This window comes from Phacochoerus africanus, chromosome 2 (genome assembly GCF_016906955.1).
Source record: "Phacochoerus africanus isolate WHEZ1 chromosome 2, ROS_Pafr_v1, whole genome shotgun sequence".
In the NCBI taxonomy this organism is placed as follows: domain Eukaryota; kingdom Metazoa; phylum Chordata; class Mammalia; order Artiodactyla; family Suidae; genus Phacochoerus; species Phacochoerus africanus.
The window spans coordinates 64,443,799-64,461,658 of NC_062545.1; the positions used below are offsets into that span (position 1 = coordinate 64,443,799).

The following is a 17,860-nucleotide window of genomic DNA, read 5'->3' on the forward strand; positions in this document are numbered from 1 at the left end:
GTCTTCTGTCTTTTTTTTTTTTAGGGCCGCACCCATGGCATATGGAGGTTCCCAGGCTAGAGGTCCAATCAGAGCTGTAGCTGCTGGCCTACACCAGAGCCACAGCAACACCAGATCTGAGCCGTGTCTGCAACCTACATCACAGCTCACGGCAACACCAGATACTTAACCCACTGAGCAAGGCCAGGGATCGAACACGCAACTTCAAGGTTCCTAGTCGGGTTTGTTTCTGCTGTGCCACAATGGGAACTCCCAGACTAAAATTTTTTAAGTAAGAATAAATACAATTACTATGAATATTTAGAGGTTAGGCAATTTTACCATTGCTGTAACAAATATATCCTTGCTGGCACTAAATAATGCAGAGAATGTACTATATTTGCAAGTATAGCTAGACTTCTGAAATTCATAATGTAGTCATTATTTCACATATTACATGCATTTGTCTAGCCTAATACATAGTAAAAAACAAATGTCAAGATACTGCTGGAGTTGCCATTGTGGCTCAGCAGTTAAACCCGACTAGCATCCATGAGGACGTGGGTTCAATCCCTGACCTTGCTCAGTGGGTTAAGGATGCAGTGTTGCATGAGCTGTGGTGTAGGCCAGCAGCTTCAGCTCTGATTGGACCCCTTAGCCTGGGAACATATATGTGCCACAAGTGCGGCCCTAATAAAAGACACAAAGACAAAAAAAAAAAAAAAGATATCACTATATCATATTTGGTTAATCCACTAATTACATTAATTGTAAACAAACATTAATAACTACACAAACACATAAATTTTTAAAATTATAAATCCCAATAATAAATCCCATAGGTAAGGTTTATACTTGTTATCTGAAATAAGTGATGATAATCAACAAATTTCCATTGCTTAAAAATAAATGTACACCATAGCACTTTTAAATCACTGTGTAAAACACTGTATGATAAGCAACTTAGTAAAAACCCATAATTTCCCCCTTGATTCTAGGCCTTTAATGAAAACAAGCAAACAAAACCTACTTTTTAAATGTCCACTAAGCCTTTTGCTAAGTACTCTTTTATTTTGTAACAAAATAATAAAGGGCTGATCTCCCCATTTGAACATAAGTTAAATTTCCAATCATTAGCATAAACATTGTTTTATTTTTGATAAGATGAAAAAAGGTCTTTTTAAAAAAAAAAAAAGCCCTAAAATATTAATTCCAACCTACTTCAAATGTTTAACTCAAGTTCTTTCCCCATCACAGCTCACGGCAACACCAGATACTTAACCCACTGAGCAAGGCCAGGGATCCCCAACCAACTCTCAAATAACAATAAATATAAAATTAGTATTAACAAGTAAACACTTTAGATTAAATTCTTATATATCAAAACCCACATGCGTTAGTTACTGACTATTGCCATTAAGTACCAAAAATACAAATAAAATTTTTTAAAGAATTACCTTGTCATACCTGTTCAGGGACAGGCTTATTAAATTATAAAGAAGATTTTCACAATGTTCTTCAAATAGGCTGACATTGGTTAAATTGTCACCCGTGAGATTCATAAATTGATGACTATATACAACTTGTTCTAAAAATTGAATAAAATAAATCCTATTTACAACTACAGTAGATTTTACCAATTCAGGAAAGTAACTGTACACCTTTAAATTAACATAACAAAACTGCAACATACACACTTACAGGCAAATTTTTTTCCAAATAAAAGTTAAATTTGAAGACATTTTCTTATATGAGCACTGATAGACATTACCTTAAAATTCAATTCTCTCAAGTACTATTTACTAGATTCTCTTTTCTTTAATATGGCCATCTGATGAGCAATAATGAAATACCATTTAAGAGAAAAAACTATAAAGGAAACACTAGATACCTGTATTTCTAACCAATAAAGCTTTTAAAACATTATCCTTCAACAAATACTGATACACTAACCACGTGCAGTTATTTTGTGGCATGGAATAGAGTTAACAAGGTAATAGATATCAAAATGTGTACCTATATCAGAGTAAGTTCAACTGAGTATTGCTCTAAGAAAATATTGATATAGAGTCCATATGAGAGAGGAAATGATATATTTGCATACACCTTTGTATGCTCATGTGTATATATTTAAGTGAACAATCGTACACATGTATTAAATATGTGTTTTTGCAATTATTAATTCACTGAAAAGTGGGTATTGAGGTAAAGAATGTCTTCATAGCCTAATTAATAATTTACAACTAAATAATATTTATAGAAAATTTCCAAATTGATACTGGACCCTAAAGATGCCAAAGAGCAAGACTGAGAAATAAATAGGCAATATGTGAAATAAAAGATTCCATTCTTGATATATACAAAATACCACTAGTAACAGGAAAGGTAATGAAACAAAAGATAAAATGCAACATGTAATTAATAAAGCAAATATAAAAAGACCATAAATTTAAGATGCTCAACTTCACTGGTAATCAGGAAATTGTAAAAATAGAGATTCGATATCACTTTTCACATATTAGTTGGCAAAAAATAATTAATAATATTCACTACTGGTAAGAGTATGAGGCAAAGGTATGCTCACAGTTGCGTACATGCTCACAGCTGTGTACAATGAATTAGGGAAACTTACTATACAACAGCAGAGCAGCATACACAAAATTAAAAGTTCAATGTGCAACTTCAATCCTAAAAATTATTCTACAGAATAATTTGTACAAGTTTTCAAACATATATATACACAAGGATGTTCAGTGAAATATTATTTGTAATATCAAAAAAAGAAATAACTGAAATATTAAAAAATAGGTTTGGCTAAATAAGTTATGATAGGTCCATAACATACACACCGCTTAAAGGAATCAAGTAAAGCTGTAGTAACAGGAACAGATTTCTGAAAAACTGTTAAATAAAACCCTATACAGAACAATATGATGATACCATTTGGGGTTAGGAAACAAAAACAAAAACCCTACCTATGAGTTTTTTATATATGTATACTAACAGTAAGTATGGATGGATAGATAAATCAACCAAGTTGTTCCTAGCAGTTATCTCTACAAAAAAAGACCCTCACTATTTACTTTGGTTATTGTTTGATTAAAAAAAAAAATCGGAAAGCACTTATTACTTGTATAATCTAAAAAACAATTTAGATTAAAAAAATTATAGATTTTAAAAAGGACATAAATCAGAAGTCCATAAACTTACTTGATTTTTCACCAAGCATGTGAAGAATTTCCAGCACCTGCCAATGGATATCTAAGTGGAGATGTAATAAATGCCACGATGGTGGAAAAAGCTGTGAATGACATTATCAACTATGACTGAGAATTCTTAACACTTTATTGCGTTTTTTATGGAATGTCACAACACTCCTTCAAAGGCACAGGTTAATCTACCACCTATTCAAAAGCTCAAGGAAAACCTCTGTCTTTTTCATTAGAGGATTCTTGCACTGGAGAATTTGAAAGCAGGTACAATTTTATCTGATGCTGTTTAAGACAGACCCACCTTGGGGATGCTGAATAGATTTGTATACTCAAAGTCCCTACTAACCAACCAAGATTCTACTAGAGCTGCAAGGCAATAAATGAAATTTTAAAACACTTATTTTCATGACTTTAGACTCTAGCAGGGAAGTATGCTTTTAAATATAATAAATACCCAGGAACTCCCATAAAACATTTTAACAAGAGAAATTCTGGACTATCATTTAGACACTATTGCTATGCCCATTAAGAAACTAAAATTACAAATGTTAAAGAAGAATTTCTTTTGTGGCTCAGCAATAACGAACCTGACTGTTCCCTCGCCTCGGTCAGTGGGTTAAGGATCTGGCGTGGCCATGAGCTGTGGTGTAGTTCGCAGACAGTTCTGATATGGCATTGCTCTGGTTGTGGTGTAGGCCAGAAGCTGGAGCCCCAATTCGACCCCTAGCCTGGGAACTTGCATATGCCGCAGGTGTGGCCCTAAAGAAAAAAAACAAACAAAAAAAGTGGTGAAGAAATTTACTCCTCAATTCATGCCTTAGGATTCAAATCTAATTTCATCTGATTCAAAAGCCAGTACTCGCAACTACTGTGCTGTAGTAGGTTATCAATAAATTTTCTCTGGTCAACACTTTGTATTACTATAAAAATATAATGATACCCATTTTCTATTAAGACAACTAGGAATGACGAAGAAGGAACTTGGCTTAACACAAAAAGCAAAGTAAAATGCAACACTAATAAAACAGTATTGGCTCAGGCATAATAATAAACAGCAAAGGTAGGAAAGAGAGAAATGGATAAAAGTGGTATGTCAAATCAGTGGCGAAAACATGGGTCTTTCAACAAGAGACATGATTAACTTCTTCATTTACAAGAAACTACATTTCTTACCTCACAGTATATTTTGTAAAAAGAAACGAAGAGAAAAATATTAAAAAAAAAAACCGTTTTTTACAACAGCATAGGGATGAGACCAAAGAAAAGACTGATAAATATAACTACATAAAAAACTTAAATCATTTATCCACCTAGCAAGTCATCTTAATTGCTGAAAAAAAGATAAATTAAAATGTTTGTAATACGTAATACCAACAAATAACATCTCTAATTTTCAAAAGTCCCTAAAGGAGTTACTGGCTCAGCAGTAATGAATCTGACTAGTATCCATGAGGTTAAGGATCCCGCCTTGCAATGAGCTATAGTGTAGACTGCAGATGTGGCTCAGATTTGGAGTTGCTGTGGCTGTGGCACAGGCTGGCAGCTGTAGCTCCAATTCAACCCCAAACTGGAAACTTCCATATGCCAAGGGTACAGCCCTAAAAAGACAAAAAAAAATAAAAATTCCTAAAAAAGAATAAAAGACAGATGCTCAATTGAAAATACCAATTAGGAGTTGCTATTGTTGCTCAGAGGTAACAAACTCAACAAGTATCCATGAGGATGCAGGTTTGACCCCTGGCCTCACTTAGTGGTTCAAGGTTCTGGTGTTGCCGTGAACTGTGTTGTAGGTCACAGACATGGCTTGGATTCTGAGTTGCTGTAGCTGTAGTGGAGGCCAACAGCAGCAGCTCCAACTTGACTCCTAGCCTGGTGAACTTTCACATGTCACACGAGTGGCCCTAAAAAGCAAAAAACAAAACAAATAAAAACAACAAAACAACAAAGCAGTACCTTTCATATATGAAATTGGTAAAATATAAGACATACATAAAGCCTTGAAAAATGCTTTTTATAAGTTTTTTTTTTCGCTGTTTCAGAGCTCTATTTTAGTGTATGATTTTTTTCTGTTTATGTGTTGAAGATTCCATTCCCTGCTTTAAAAATTCAGTCTTCTGATCTTCAAATAACCTATCTTTTCAAGTCTACCTAATTAAAAGCCTAAGAAAGGCAAAACCTAGTTTGAGGACCCCTGCACACATTTTTTATTTCTACTGGATAAATTATTAATTTTTATTTTCTTAAGCATTTGATGGATATTCAGAAAATAAAAACCAGTCTGATTTACAGAGACTAAAAAGAAAGAAAAATATCCCTCCCCAAACAATCCACCCATGAATCTTTATTAATTAACATGATTAAAAGGAAATACCTATTTGGATTCCATGGATTAGATATATTAACCTGTGAATTCAGTCGGACCTGTATGTACTTTTTTTTTTTGCCTTTTTAGGGCCACACCCGTGGCATATGGAGGTTCCCAGGCTAGGGGTCTAATTGGAGCTACAGCTGCCGGCCTACACCAGAGCCACAGCAACATGGGATCTGAGCCGAGTCTGTAACCCATACCACAGCCCAAGGCAACACCGGATCCTCAACCCACTGAGGCCAAGGACCAAACCCGAAACCCCATGGTTCCTAGTCGGATTCGTTAACCACTGAGCCATGATGGGAACTCCTTTTTTTATTATTATATATATTGATTCTGGATAAGAAGTAAATTTTTTTATTGCTGTTAAATTTCACAGACATACATAAATACTTAATAGTACCTTACATTTTAGCAAAGACTCATTCCTAAAAACTGAATGTCATTCAAATTGGTGAAGTCAAATAGAATGGAAGAGACTGAGAATTCAGGGACTCCCATGGGGAATTACAATTTGTCACTCACAGCTTACATTTTCCTATGGAGAATTTGTTAATTACATCCACAGGCTGGGTCATGCTAACAAAACAAATTTTCAAAAATTGATCTCTCACTGAACTTCAGAGAGACTGATTATCACAGGTAGAAAAAAAAATTGATCTCTCACTGAACTTCAGAGAGACTGATTATCACAGGTAGAAAAAAAAAGGGGGCATGGTCAAAACAATCTTAATCATATTCTAAAAATATCTCAAAGCCAGAATAGACATAATGATGTGGTTTTGAAAATATAACATTTTTAAGTTGATCTTCTCACATTTTACTATAATATAAACTAGGGTTTAACCAAACCTTCATCAGTGGGAAAGATGATACAAATTTTAGAAAATAAAGCTTATTTGCTTTCAAACTTTTAAACATTTGCACTGTTAGAAATTGGAATGCTATCATTGACTGAATGTAAACTATGTTCCAAGAATGTAACACATTTTAATTAATTATCCCAGTAACTCTAGGAAGCCAAACCATTTATACATACATTATATATACATATACAAGACTGAGGCAAGAGGTGTTACCTGCCTGATCACACATAATAAAAGGAGGAGCCAGAATTTCAACTCAGGCAGTCTGGTCTAAGAACTATACTCTTGATTAATTTCTTTCATTCTTGAATGAATATTCCTTTTGGGGAGAAAAGAGCCTAATAATTTAAAAATTATATGAAACAAATCAAACCTTAGTCTGGTTTTGATTTACAAATGCTCCTGCATTAATAGTGGGAAATTCTGATAGGTGTCCGATATACAAGAGTAATCCATGAAGCTCATCAACCAACACTGAGGGAAGTTGTGCCTCCAAAGCCTCGTAGGGATGGACAGAAACATGACTTTCAGCATTTTGCACTTTCAGGGACCTAAAAAACAATGAGATACAATAAACAACTAGTCTGGATAAATTCACACTCAGAAATTCATGCACTAGTCATAATACTCATCTGACAGCCTACCTGAAGATGAAGACTTTAACATAATGAAGAAATGTCACACACTGCTGCCTAATATTGGCTGCTTTGCAATGCAGGGTTGATATCTTCCCTAAAACCAAAATAGATGATGTTAACTGTGGCCTAAATAATCTGTGGGCAGTGACAAAAAAAATTTTTGTAAGCCAGTTAAGCAGCAATTCTCTATATTTCTTCAACTGATTCCTCTATGGTTCTTACCACCCCCGAGAAAACCTCTTGCTAAGGTCACCAGTGAAACCCATGTTGTCCAATTAACAGACACCACCTGTCCTCAATTAAGTTGCCCTCACAGTAGGATTGGCTACACCCGGCTTCACTGATGCCACAAGCTTCCAGTCCTTTTTCTTCCTCACATGTCCTTTCTCCTGCCTCTCCTTTCCTGGCTCCTCCTCCTCAGTTCTATGATTAATAATGGGACTTCTCTGGTCTCAGTTTGAGTTTCCTCTCTGTACCTCTTTTCCTACATGTATGATCTTGTCCACTCCTTTACTTCTAAATGATAACTCTAAAAGCTTTACAAAGCATTTCAAACCTCTGCTTTACACTCCAGACCTTCCATGTCAAGCTGCCTGACACCTCTCCTTGGATTGTTCAGACAGTTACAACGAGTACATCCATGATGTCTTCTAAAACCAGTTCATGCAGCCTCTATTTTCCCCACTCATTACATGGTGCCAAAAGTTGCCCATGTGTCATTCTTGATTCTTTCATTTCCTTTACACTCTTATCTAAATTCATCAGACTCCCATAAGGTTTACAACCAGAATACACATTTTTTTTTTTTTTCCTTTTTAGGGCCACATCTGTGGTATACTGAAGTTCCCAGGCTAGGGATCTAATGGGAGCTACAGCTGCTGACCTATGCCACAGCCACAGCAATGCCAGATCCAAGCTGCATCTGCAAACTACACCACAGCTCATAGCAATGTCGCATCCTTAACCCACTGAGCGGGGCCAGGGATGAAAACCGCAACCTCATGGTTCCTAGGCGGATTCATTTCCGCTGCGCCAAGACAGGAACTCTTCCTACCTTTCCATTTTCCTATGATCTCTTCAATTACTGCAACAGGGCTCTTAACAGGTCTTCTCATATCCTCCTTTGCCTTTCTATAATCTAAGTACAAAACCTGCTTTAAATGCATATCAATTCCTGTTCCTCCTAAAGCAAAATCCACGAAGAGCCATCTACTATATTTAGAATGAAATCAGAACTCCTTATAATGACTTGTAAAGCCCTAAACAACTTATTCCTGTCTTTTTCTCAGCCTCAATCTGTGCCATCTTTCCTTCACTTTGATATTTACATCAGCAAAAACTATCTAGGTGGTTACTACGTGCAAACACTGATGACCACTATATGCAAAGAGTCAACCAGAAAACAAAAGCAGAAAAAACATGATAAGAATTATTGACAACAAATTATCATCCAAATTAAATGTAAAGCAAAAACTTATTTTTACATTTGTATTCAAATGAGCAAACATAGACACTATTTTGGCAACACCAACAGAAGCACAATTATAAAGATACTGTGTAAATATCCACATATCAAACAGCACAGTGCACTTTTACAGCTTAATTCTATTGCACTTACAAAAGCCATATGATCCCCTAGTTCCACAATTCTCAGCCCATAAAGGCAGTACCCTCTTAAAAAGAACTGTTGTCAACTGCTGTATCCAGACAAGATGGAGTAAAAAGAATCAGAGTTACTCATATCCCACCTTAAACTAGGAAACCAAAAAAACCCACCATAACACAGGCTTTAGACAAAGGTTAACACAAGACTGCTACCCCAGAGAGAAGGTAAGCACCAGCTTCCCAGCTGGAGACATTTTCAGGCTGCAGCACAGGGAGAGAGAATTCAGAGCCCAAATCACTGAGGTGAGGAAATGTAAGATCTGAGTTTAGGGAGGTCTACATTTGCAGGGCAAAAGTAAAAAAGCTACATAAAAAAACAAAGAGCCTTGGAAATGTACTAAGGGTCCCCTTTGGCTAAGTACTGATCTGTAAGCCAGAGAAAACCACCAGAAAACAATTCCTACAAAGATTGTTCAAACCAGGGAACAGTTCAAGTTCCCACCAGCAAGAATGAAAAAAAAAAAAAAAAACCAGAAAAATCTTCAGAAGCCTTACTAGAACTAAATTAACATTAGACTTCAGCCTAATTTTTAAAGGTCCTAACAAATTTAGAACAAGCCTCAAAAAGATCCAATGTATTACAAGTGCTCAACAGGGAGCCAGAACAAAATTCAACACTAGTTTTAGGAATACAAGAAAATTCAGAAAGCAGCAATATAAAATCTACAATGTCCATCACACAAAAATTGCCAGATGTTACAAGAAGCAGAAAAATATATCATAGAACTATGAGGGAAAAAAAAAATCAAAACAAACAGACCCCCTAATGACAATGATGAAAGAATCTGCAGTCAAGAAAGTTAAAAACAGCAGTTATACTCCATATGTTTAAGATGGATGGAAAAAAAAGATGAGGACAGAAATGGAAGGTATTTTTTAAAAATCCAAATGAAATAAATGCCTAGAAACAAAAAAAAATTACAATACCTGAAAAGGGATAACATCAACAGCTATAGTTAAGAACGGGTATTAGTGAAAAACAACATTATTATATTATGTATGTTATTCTGCCTCAATAGGAAAGCAATCCAGGGAGTATAATCAACAGGACAACAAGAACCACATGCACTTCAGTAAGTGACTTCATGAGGGCTTTCTGGGGAGGGCTGAGGGCTAAGCCTAGCTACATGAGTTTATTAACAAAGGCCTGATACAGCTGCATGGCAGAAGTAAACTGATGTAGGGACAGTCTTTAATACTGCTAACCTGATCAGCAAATCTGTCATTAAAAGGTTTTTGTTTCTTTTTTTTAAGCAACAAAGCCAGCAAAATGTCAGTGTAACAAGTAACCATTTCAACAAATAGTCCACTGTAGGGATTCTAGGTCAATAAATGCTTTTCAAGGAATAATCTTGCATAATAAATATCTCCATGAACCCAATTAAGGCACTCTTTATAGAAAGGATATTTCTGCTGTTTTCACTACAGTCTTGCTGAGGCTTCCCAGGGCTTTCAAAATAAAATTCTGACTCTTTGGCATTGTTTATAAAAATACCCATGATTTCATCCCTCCCCAAAATTAATCACACTCATACATACTTGGGTCTGGCCACACATAATTACTACTTACTCCCCATGCTGTGAACTTTTCTTTTTACATACCTCAAAGTCTCTTTGCTATATAGTGGTTTCTACCTGGAACTCATCCTACCCCAAGACTTCTCCAAAATCTTCTGCCCACCTAATTCCCCCTCATCCTTGAAGACCCAGATCTGGCATCAATCAGTGATGGGCACACAAACAAATGAAGCCCTTGAATCCCACAGCAGCTTGTAGATGCCTCTATTACTACACTTTTCCATTTACCATGCTGATCTAAGCTTATTTATCTGTCTTACTCAACTGCAAACGCTTCAGCAGCCTAGTTTTCCTCCTTGATTCATCAGTACCTTGCATGAAGTAGAGACTAGGCAATAATAAAACAGTTATACCCAGCATTTACTGAGGACAGAGAAAACAAATCAAACAGCCCTGACAGCTAACAATTAGGCTGTGATGTTCCCTACCGAAATTAAACCGTTGTCACATAATATCAAAAATAATCACACAAGGTCACTCTGTGATTATGGTGAAACAAGAAAAACAAAAACTCTCTGTAATCATGTCTGACACAGAAACAAGGCACTATACACCCATACAAAACCAAACAAAATACAAAAACAGAATATCCCCCTCTTACAGGTAACAGGACTATTGTTCCTTCACTAATCAAGATCTTCCCTTGCCTCCTTCTGTTTGTACCACCTTCTAAATAAAACTTAAAAATATACTCAGTCCTCAAACTGCCTGTTTCTTAACAGCATCAAATCCAGAATAAAGCCCTACCCCCTTAAAACTTACCCAAACCAGCCAGCATAAGCACCTACCCAAGCCCCTCCCTACTTCCTGTTACGGAGCAGCCCCAACTATTCCTTGTGATGTATATCTCTCCTTTGCTTTATAAGCTGATAAACCCTTCTTCAACCAAAGATTGTGTTCCAGGTGATCCTTGGTTGCTGGGCATCACTAATAATAGATACTAGGCCAAGCACCTAACTAACATGCATTAGGTCATTTAGTCCTCACAAGAATTCAGTGAGGTGGGAACTATTACCTAGAGTAAGACCCACAATTAGCTAAGGATGGAACCCACACTAACCACAGCCATGACTCTAAATACTACACTGTACCAAAACCATTAGAAAGGAGAATCAGCTAGGCCTGTACTAAAACACACTGTCCTTCAAGTCCCTTCAGTATCTTAACTACACCAATTTCCCCAAGTTGGAAATCCATTAAATAACAAAAATAAAAACAAAAAGCACAAAAGGAAAGCAAGAAGATAACATGAGGTCTGGCACTTCCATTTCTCTTTTAAGTTCTCCATCCCACTCCCCACTTCCAAAGCAAGCTACTAATTCACTTCGGAGATGTGTAGCCTTAAGGCAGTTTTACTTACAGATTAGGAAAAATACCATAAATCTCATCTACAACAAAATTGAAGTGTCATACTTTTTTTTGGAACACTAAATATAACTCTATCCTGAAGTTCTGAACTAACACTTCCTTCATGTTATTATGATATCCCAGTGCCACATGTCAGACCCACGTGCAATTCACTGGAATGGAGCACCATTCCTTTTTGACATTAAACACACTTAAAACTTACCAAAATCACAGTTGGCATGTAATAAGGTTTCCAAGTTGTATAGCTGTTGCCTAATTTAAAAAATGGAAGGTGAGAATTAGGTTTAGAACAGTTTAAAGCATGTAAATAATTATATAGACAGTGTTTCCAAGTCTATTACACAGCTTCAATGCTGCTCATTTATGAATGTTTAATACTTCATGAATGTTATTAGTGTCAGCTTCAGACAGTGAACTCTTTGAGAGAAAAAAAAAAAAAAAAAGCCTTTTCTGACCTCCCCAAAATATCTACTAACAGCTACATTTATCTCAAAAATTACATAAAATATCACAGATTTCATCTGCCATCAAGAAGATACTGGTTATGGAGTTCCCGTTGTGGCTCAGCAGTAATAAACCAACTAGTGTCCAGGAGAACACAGATTCTATCCCTGGCCCCGCTCAGTGGGTTAAGAATCTGGTGTTGCCATGAGCTGCAGCGTAGGTGGAAGACAGGGCTTGGATTTGATGTTGCTGTGGCTGTATGGTAGGTCGGCAGCTGCAGCTCTGATTCGACCCCTAGCCTGGGAACTTCCATATACCACTGTTGGAACCCTAAAAAGACAAGAAAAAAAGAGAGAGAGAGAGAGAAACAAAAAACTGGTTACATCTTTAAGATAAAATATCCTAGCTTAACAGTTCTATAATGAAATGTTAAATTGTATCATATAGTTATACAACAGGAGTTCTGAAAAAGAATAGAATATGTAACTTAGACTAGAGTTATCAGAGAAAGTTTTATTTATGATGTTCTACCTTGACTTCTGAGAATAATCTTCTGTTACCATTCTTTCTAGTTAACTTTCAACTCCTTAATTATAGAACCATATTCATAACTTATGTCCTGGGTAAGACTCAACTCATTGTGTAATGTTCAGGATTACAGAAAATTACTCACATAGTCTGTTTTCCCAATAAAACACAAAGATATGGCACAAGTCTCACAGAAGGAGGAGAAATCCCTTCACCTTTCAATTTTCATTTAAATGTACCATGTATATTTCCTTTAAAAAATATCTACGTTTCAAATATAGAGCATTATAATGCCTCATCTGTGTATACTACAATATGATCACTACCACACAACTAATTACTCTCCAAAACCGCACAGCTGACTCCCTTCACCTTTTTCACCCGTGTCCCAACTGCCTTCCCCTCTGGTAATCATAATCTGTTCACTGTATCTATGAATTTGTTTTGTTCATTTGCTTATTTAGATTGCATGTATGACTGAAATCATACAGTATTTCTTTTCCTCTCTAGATTATTTCACTAAGCAAAACACCCTCAAGGTCCATTCATGTTGCTGCAAATCACAGGATTTCATTCTTTTTTAAGACTGAGTAGTACTCCATTCTGTATATATGTATATATATACATACCACATTTCTTTATTCACACATCAGTTGACACTTAGGGTGTTTCTATATCTTGACTATTGTAAATAATGCTGTAATGAACATAGGGGTGAATATTTCTTTTCAAATGAGTGTTTTCATGTCCTTTGGAAAAATATCCAGAAGTGGACTAGCTGTGTCATACAGTTCTATTCTTAACTTTTTGATGAAACTCTACTGTTTTCCATACTGGCTGAACCAATTTACATTCCCACCAACAGTGCACAAGAGTTTCCTTTTCTCCACATCTTCTCCAACATTTGCTATTTCTTATCTTTTCAATAACGGCCATTCTAATAGTTATGAGGTGATATCCCATTGTGGCTTTGATTTGCATTTCCTTAATAACTAGTCATATGGAACAGCTTTAAGATTTTTTCTATTATACTTGATTTACAATGTTCTGTCAACTTCTGCTGTACAGCAAAGTGACCAGGTCATATTCATACACACACACATTCTTTTATGTGTTTATTGGCCTTCTACAAGTTTTCTCTGGAAGAATGTCTATTCAGCTCCTTGGCCCATTTTTTAAATGAATTGTTTTCCTGTTATTGAGCTATGAATTCTTTATATATTTTGATATTAATCCCTTATAAACTAAATAAGCATATGATTTGCAAATATCTTCTCCCATTCAGCAGGTTGCCTTTTCATTTTGATGATGGTTTCCTCTGCTATGTGAAGCCTTTTAGTTTGATATAGTCCCATTTGTTTATTTCTGCTTTTGTTTCACTTGTCTTTTGAGTCAGAGACACAAAAACAATGCTCAGACTGATGTAAATTAGGTTACTACCTATATTTTCTTCCAGAAATTTTATGATTTCAGGTCTTACATTCAAATATTTAATCCATCTTGAGTTAATTGTTGTGTATGGTGTAAGAAATTGGTCTAGTTTCATTCTATTGCATGTGGCTGTGCAGTTTTCCCCATACTATTTATGGAAGAGATGATCATTTCTCCATTGCATGTTCTTTGCTACAAATTAATTGTCCATATTTGGGGTTTATTTCTTGACTCTCAATTCTGTTCCATTCATTGGCATTTACTCTACCTTTGAAATATAGTTTGAAATCAGAAAGTTATGCCTCCAGCTTTGTTCTTTCTTAAGATTGTTTTGGCTATTTGGGATCCTTTGTGGTTCCATATAAATTTTAGAATTACCATGCTTCTTAACGTGTTCTGGGATAATAATTTGTCTTTGATAAATGACTCCATTTCGAAAACTAAAATGTAAATTATGGACTAGGTTTTAAATAAAAATGAAGAATTGTTTCAATTTTGTTAATTGTGATAATGAGATAATATTTACCTTTTAAAAAGTTCATATTTTTAAGAAATGCATAGTGAAGTGTTTAAGGATGAGATGACATGATGCCTGGAATTTGCTTAAAAAAAACTTAAGCAAAAAGGAGAGGGAGGAGTTCCTGTCTTGGCGCAGTGGTTAACAAATCCAACTAGGAACCATGAGGTTGCGGGTTTGATCCCTGGCCTTGCTCAGTGGGTTAACGATCCGGCGTTGCCATGAGCTGTGGTGTAGGTCGCAGACGTGGCTCGGATCCTGCGTTGCTGTGGCTCTGGCGTAGGCCGGTGGCTACAGCTCCGATTAGACCCCTAGCCTGGGAACCTCCATAAGCCATGGGAAGCGGCCCTAGAAAAGGCAAAAAGACAAAAAAAAAAAAAAAGAAAGGAGAGGGAAAAGAACACATGAGGAAAATGTGATAAAAACATGATGTTTATTATAACTGAGAGAGGGTCTATAGAGATTCATTATACTATTCTCTCCACATTTTTGTGTTTGAAAGCTTTCATTGAAAGTTTTTTTGTAATATTGTCCAAGTTAAACACATTTCTATTACATAGTTTAAAAAATATATTTGGAAAGTCTGAGTTCATTCTCTATACATTATTAAAAAAATGGCTATTAAACACAAAAATATTTCATTTTTCTTCCAAAATTATTGTACAGTTCAAAGCCTTAAATATTTGTCTTTAATATATGCTGTCAAATACAGAAGAATAAAAATTCTGAATATTAGTAACGAAGATCTCATCAAAATCCCTACTCCACCAAACATTATTGCTTAATTGTTACTGATAAGGTAATCAAGTGAGCATCATGCACAACTCTACAGGTGCTTTTGTAATATCAAAATTAGAAACTACCCACTAATGTAACTTAAACCTGAACAGCATCTACTCTTAACAGCCATTAAAAATAAAACAAAACATACCTGAATAGATGAAAGAGAACTCTAGATGAATTCACTAATGCTGTTTCGGTAACCCACTGAATGCCAAATATTTCCACTGTATCCTCTTCAAAATTAGTTGGTAAAGGATCGAGATTCAAAATTAGCCTGAAATGAAAACACTGATTTAATCTCACATGATGTGCTAAATCCCGTATATTATATGAATCCATATTACACATGACAAGTCCACCATGATGGTATAAAGTCAAGAAATGCCTGATACGTCATGTCTTAGGAATACTGAAGCTAGACTGTATTAAGAATTCAATCCTATATTGTGATTAAGAAAGGATAAGTAAAGAGAAATGTAACTTGAGAAAAAGTCAAAAGGATTCTAGGGAACATACTTTCATCTGTCTTCACTCTGTTCTTCAGTTGTAGAATTTCACCCTTTGAGAGGACATGTAATTTTTAAACAGTTAAAAGCTATTCTGAACCATGACTAAAGAAGGGCATAATCAAGCTGAATAATATCTTTTAAGGTCTCAAAGAAGGTACAGCTGTGAAAATCCACAAAAATGGTTTCCTTTCTGATGAAATTGCCTCAGCAAACATTTCTAAAATATTTCAATCACAGCAGTTTGACTGCAATACGTGTATACATCCAAAACAAGAGATTTGAAGAATAACATTTCTGTGAATTTATACCATCTGGAGCATTTATTAGAGTGTTAAAGAAAAATAAGTCTGTAAGATTTCTGTATGTATAAATATACAGAATTAGAAGACACTGGGGTGACAAAAAATGCATATGTGTACTTAAGAATTATTGAGAAGTTTCAGAACATTGTCTCATGTTTTAGAAGGAAATGCCACTTTAAAAAGCCCAGGTAATTCAGATTTCACTTTAAATAAAAGGTAAATCAGTGCCCAGCTCCCTACTCCAAAGCGGAGGCAGTAGTGAGGTAAGAAAGCCTCCGGTAACAAGAAAGCTCTCCCTCCAAAAATCTTTCAGATAAACTTCAAGGAGGAAACCAACAGCATAAGCTTGCATCCGTGTGATGTAGTACACCGATTTACAAAAACTGCCTGGTGGTCATCAAAGTTTAATTGCCTGAAGTCATAGTTAAATAACATTCCTAAACAGCCTGATAAAAAATCTGAATAGGGAAAAACAAAGTGTCCGTTTTTTTACCTACCGCTTAAGGGCTCCGCTGGAAAGGTAGGACTCTCCAGAAAAATGCCTTCCTCCTCCTCTGTTGTCAAAATCACAAGAAAAGCAAGGGGGGTTGCACCATTCTCTCTCCAGTTCTAGTTCCAAGCTGTCGGTCAGGAATGTTGACGCAGCAGAACAGCTATCCATTGCTTACTTCATGTCCTGAAATTTGTGGGGTTCATTATGATTATCATCAAGGCTCCAAAGAAGTTGTGACGAGATTCCTGGAAGTGGTGCGGGCAGAGAAACTGGAGGTGACCTCAGAAAGTTCCCCAAACGACCCCCAGCACAAAGAAAAAAAACCAAGAAGTCAAATCCTCAGCAACTCTCCCCCAACTGACTCCCAGAGACTAAGGATGTTAGATCTCAGAAATCCCCTTTACGTCGGACCTGCGGCCCGGGACTGGGTTAAGAGGAAAGCAGTATTTGCAGGAAAGATCTAGCTTTACCCCAGAGCCCGCCTGGACCTGTGCCCTACGCTACGTTACCAAACCGCACTGAGCCCGTTTTCCTGCAGTGCCGGGAACTATAAGCTCCCTTGCAGACTCGGGGTAGGGACCAGAAGGGCCCGACGCAAAACCCCACTCCTTACGGGGCAAAGGGCAAGTCCCGCCAGATCCGCACAAGGCACCAATCGGCGCGGCCGACCACAGAGCTGGTGTTCTGCACTCCCAGGTACCCCCAGTTTAGGGCACGTCGTACCTGCTTACGCTTTCAGTCCCCGAGATCCGCCCTCAGCAGTCCGGACCACAACTAGCGAGTCCGTGGGGTCTAAATCCCAAACAGGCGAAATTCCCGCCAAGGCGCGCCGGCGCTCAGGAAGGGCGGGGCCACCGCGGAGCCCGCCCCCGGAGGTCGGCTCGCGAGGTCTCCGCAGGAACAGCCGGCACTCCTCAAGTTCTCGCGAGAGTGTGCCAGTCAAGGACGCGGTCCGGCAATTTATTGTTTTTTTTCTTTTTTTTTTTTTCTTTTTCCTTTGGTAGTTTTAATTGGTACTTTGGGCCAGAAGGCGGGGCCTTACTGAGAAAGGAAACTGGCTGAGGTGAGCAAGGCTTAGGGACTGGCCGGGTTGCCATCTAGCTGAGCTTGAGAAAAGAGCTGTGTTCTTGTGAATCCCAAGCTGGTGTCTCCGGACCGTGCCATCCTCTCTTCTTCCCC

General features: G+C 36.8%; 1 protein-coding gene across 3 annotated transcripts in view; it reads right to left on the reverse strand.

Moving 5' to 3' along the window:
• Positions 1-17,533, reverse strand: part of MMS22L (MMS22 like, DNA repair protein) — a 144,130-nt gene extending 126,597 nt beyond the window's left edge. The window contains exons 1-8 of one of the 3 annotated variants that reach the window (XM_047761371.1): positions 17,405-17,533; positions 16,686-16,864; positions 15,526-15,651; positions 11,877-11,926; positions 7,070-7,157; positions 6,799-6,976; positions 3,190-3,280; positions 1,437-1,567 (exon numbers count right to left, since the gene is read on the reverse strand). In XM_047761371.1, coding sequence (XP_047617327.1) covers positions 1,437-1,567; positions 3,190-3,280; positions 6,799-6,976; positions 7,070-7,157; positions 11,877-11,926; positions 15,526-15,651; positions 16,686-16,849 — 828 coding nt within the window. In that variant the 5' untranslated portion in view covers positions 16,850-16,864; positions 17,405-17,533. Of the gene's footprint in view, positions 1-1,436; positions 1,568-3,189; positions 3,281-6,798; positions 6,977-7,069; positions 7,158-11,876; positions 11,927-15,525; positions 15,652-16,685; positions 16,927-17,404 lie in introns of those variants that run through there. The other 2 variants (XM_047761363.1, XM_047761380.1) reach the window with 2 other exon arrangements.
• Positions 17,534-17,860: the final 327 nt, after the last annotated feature.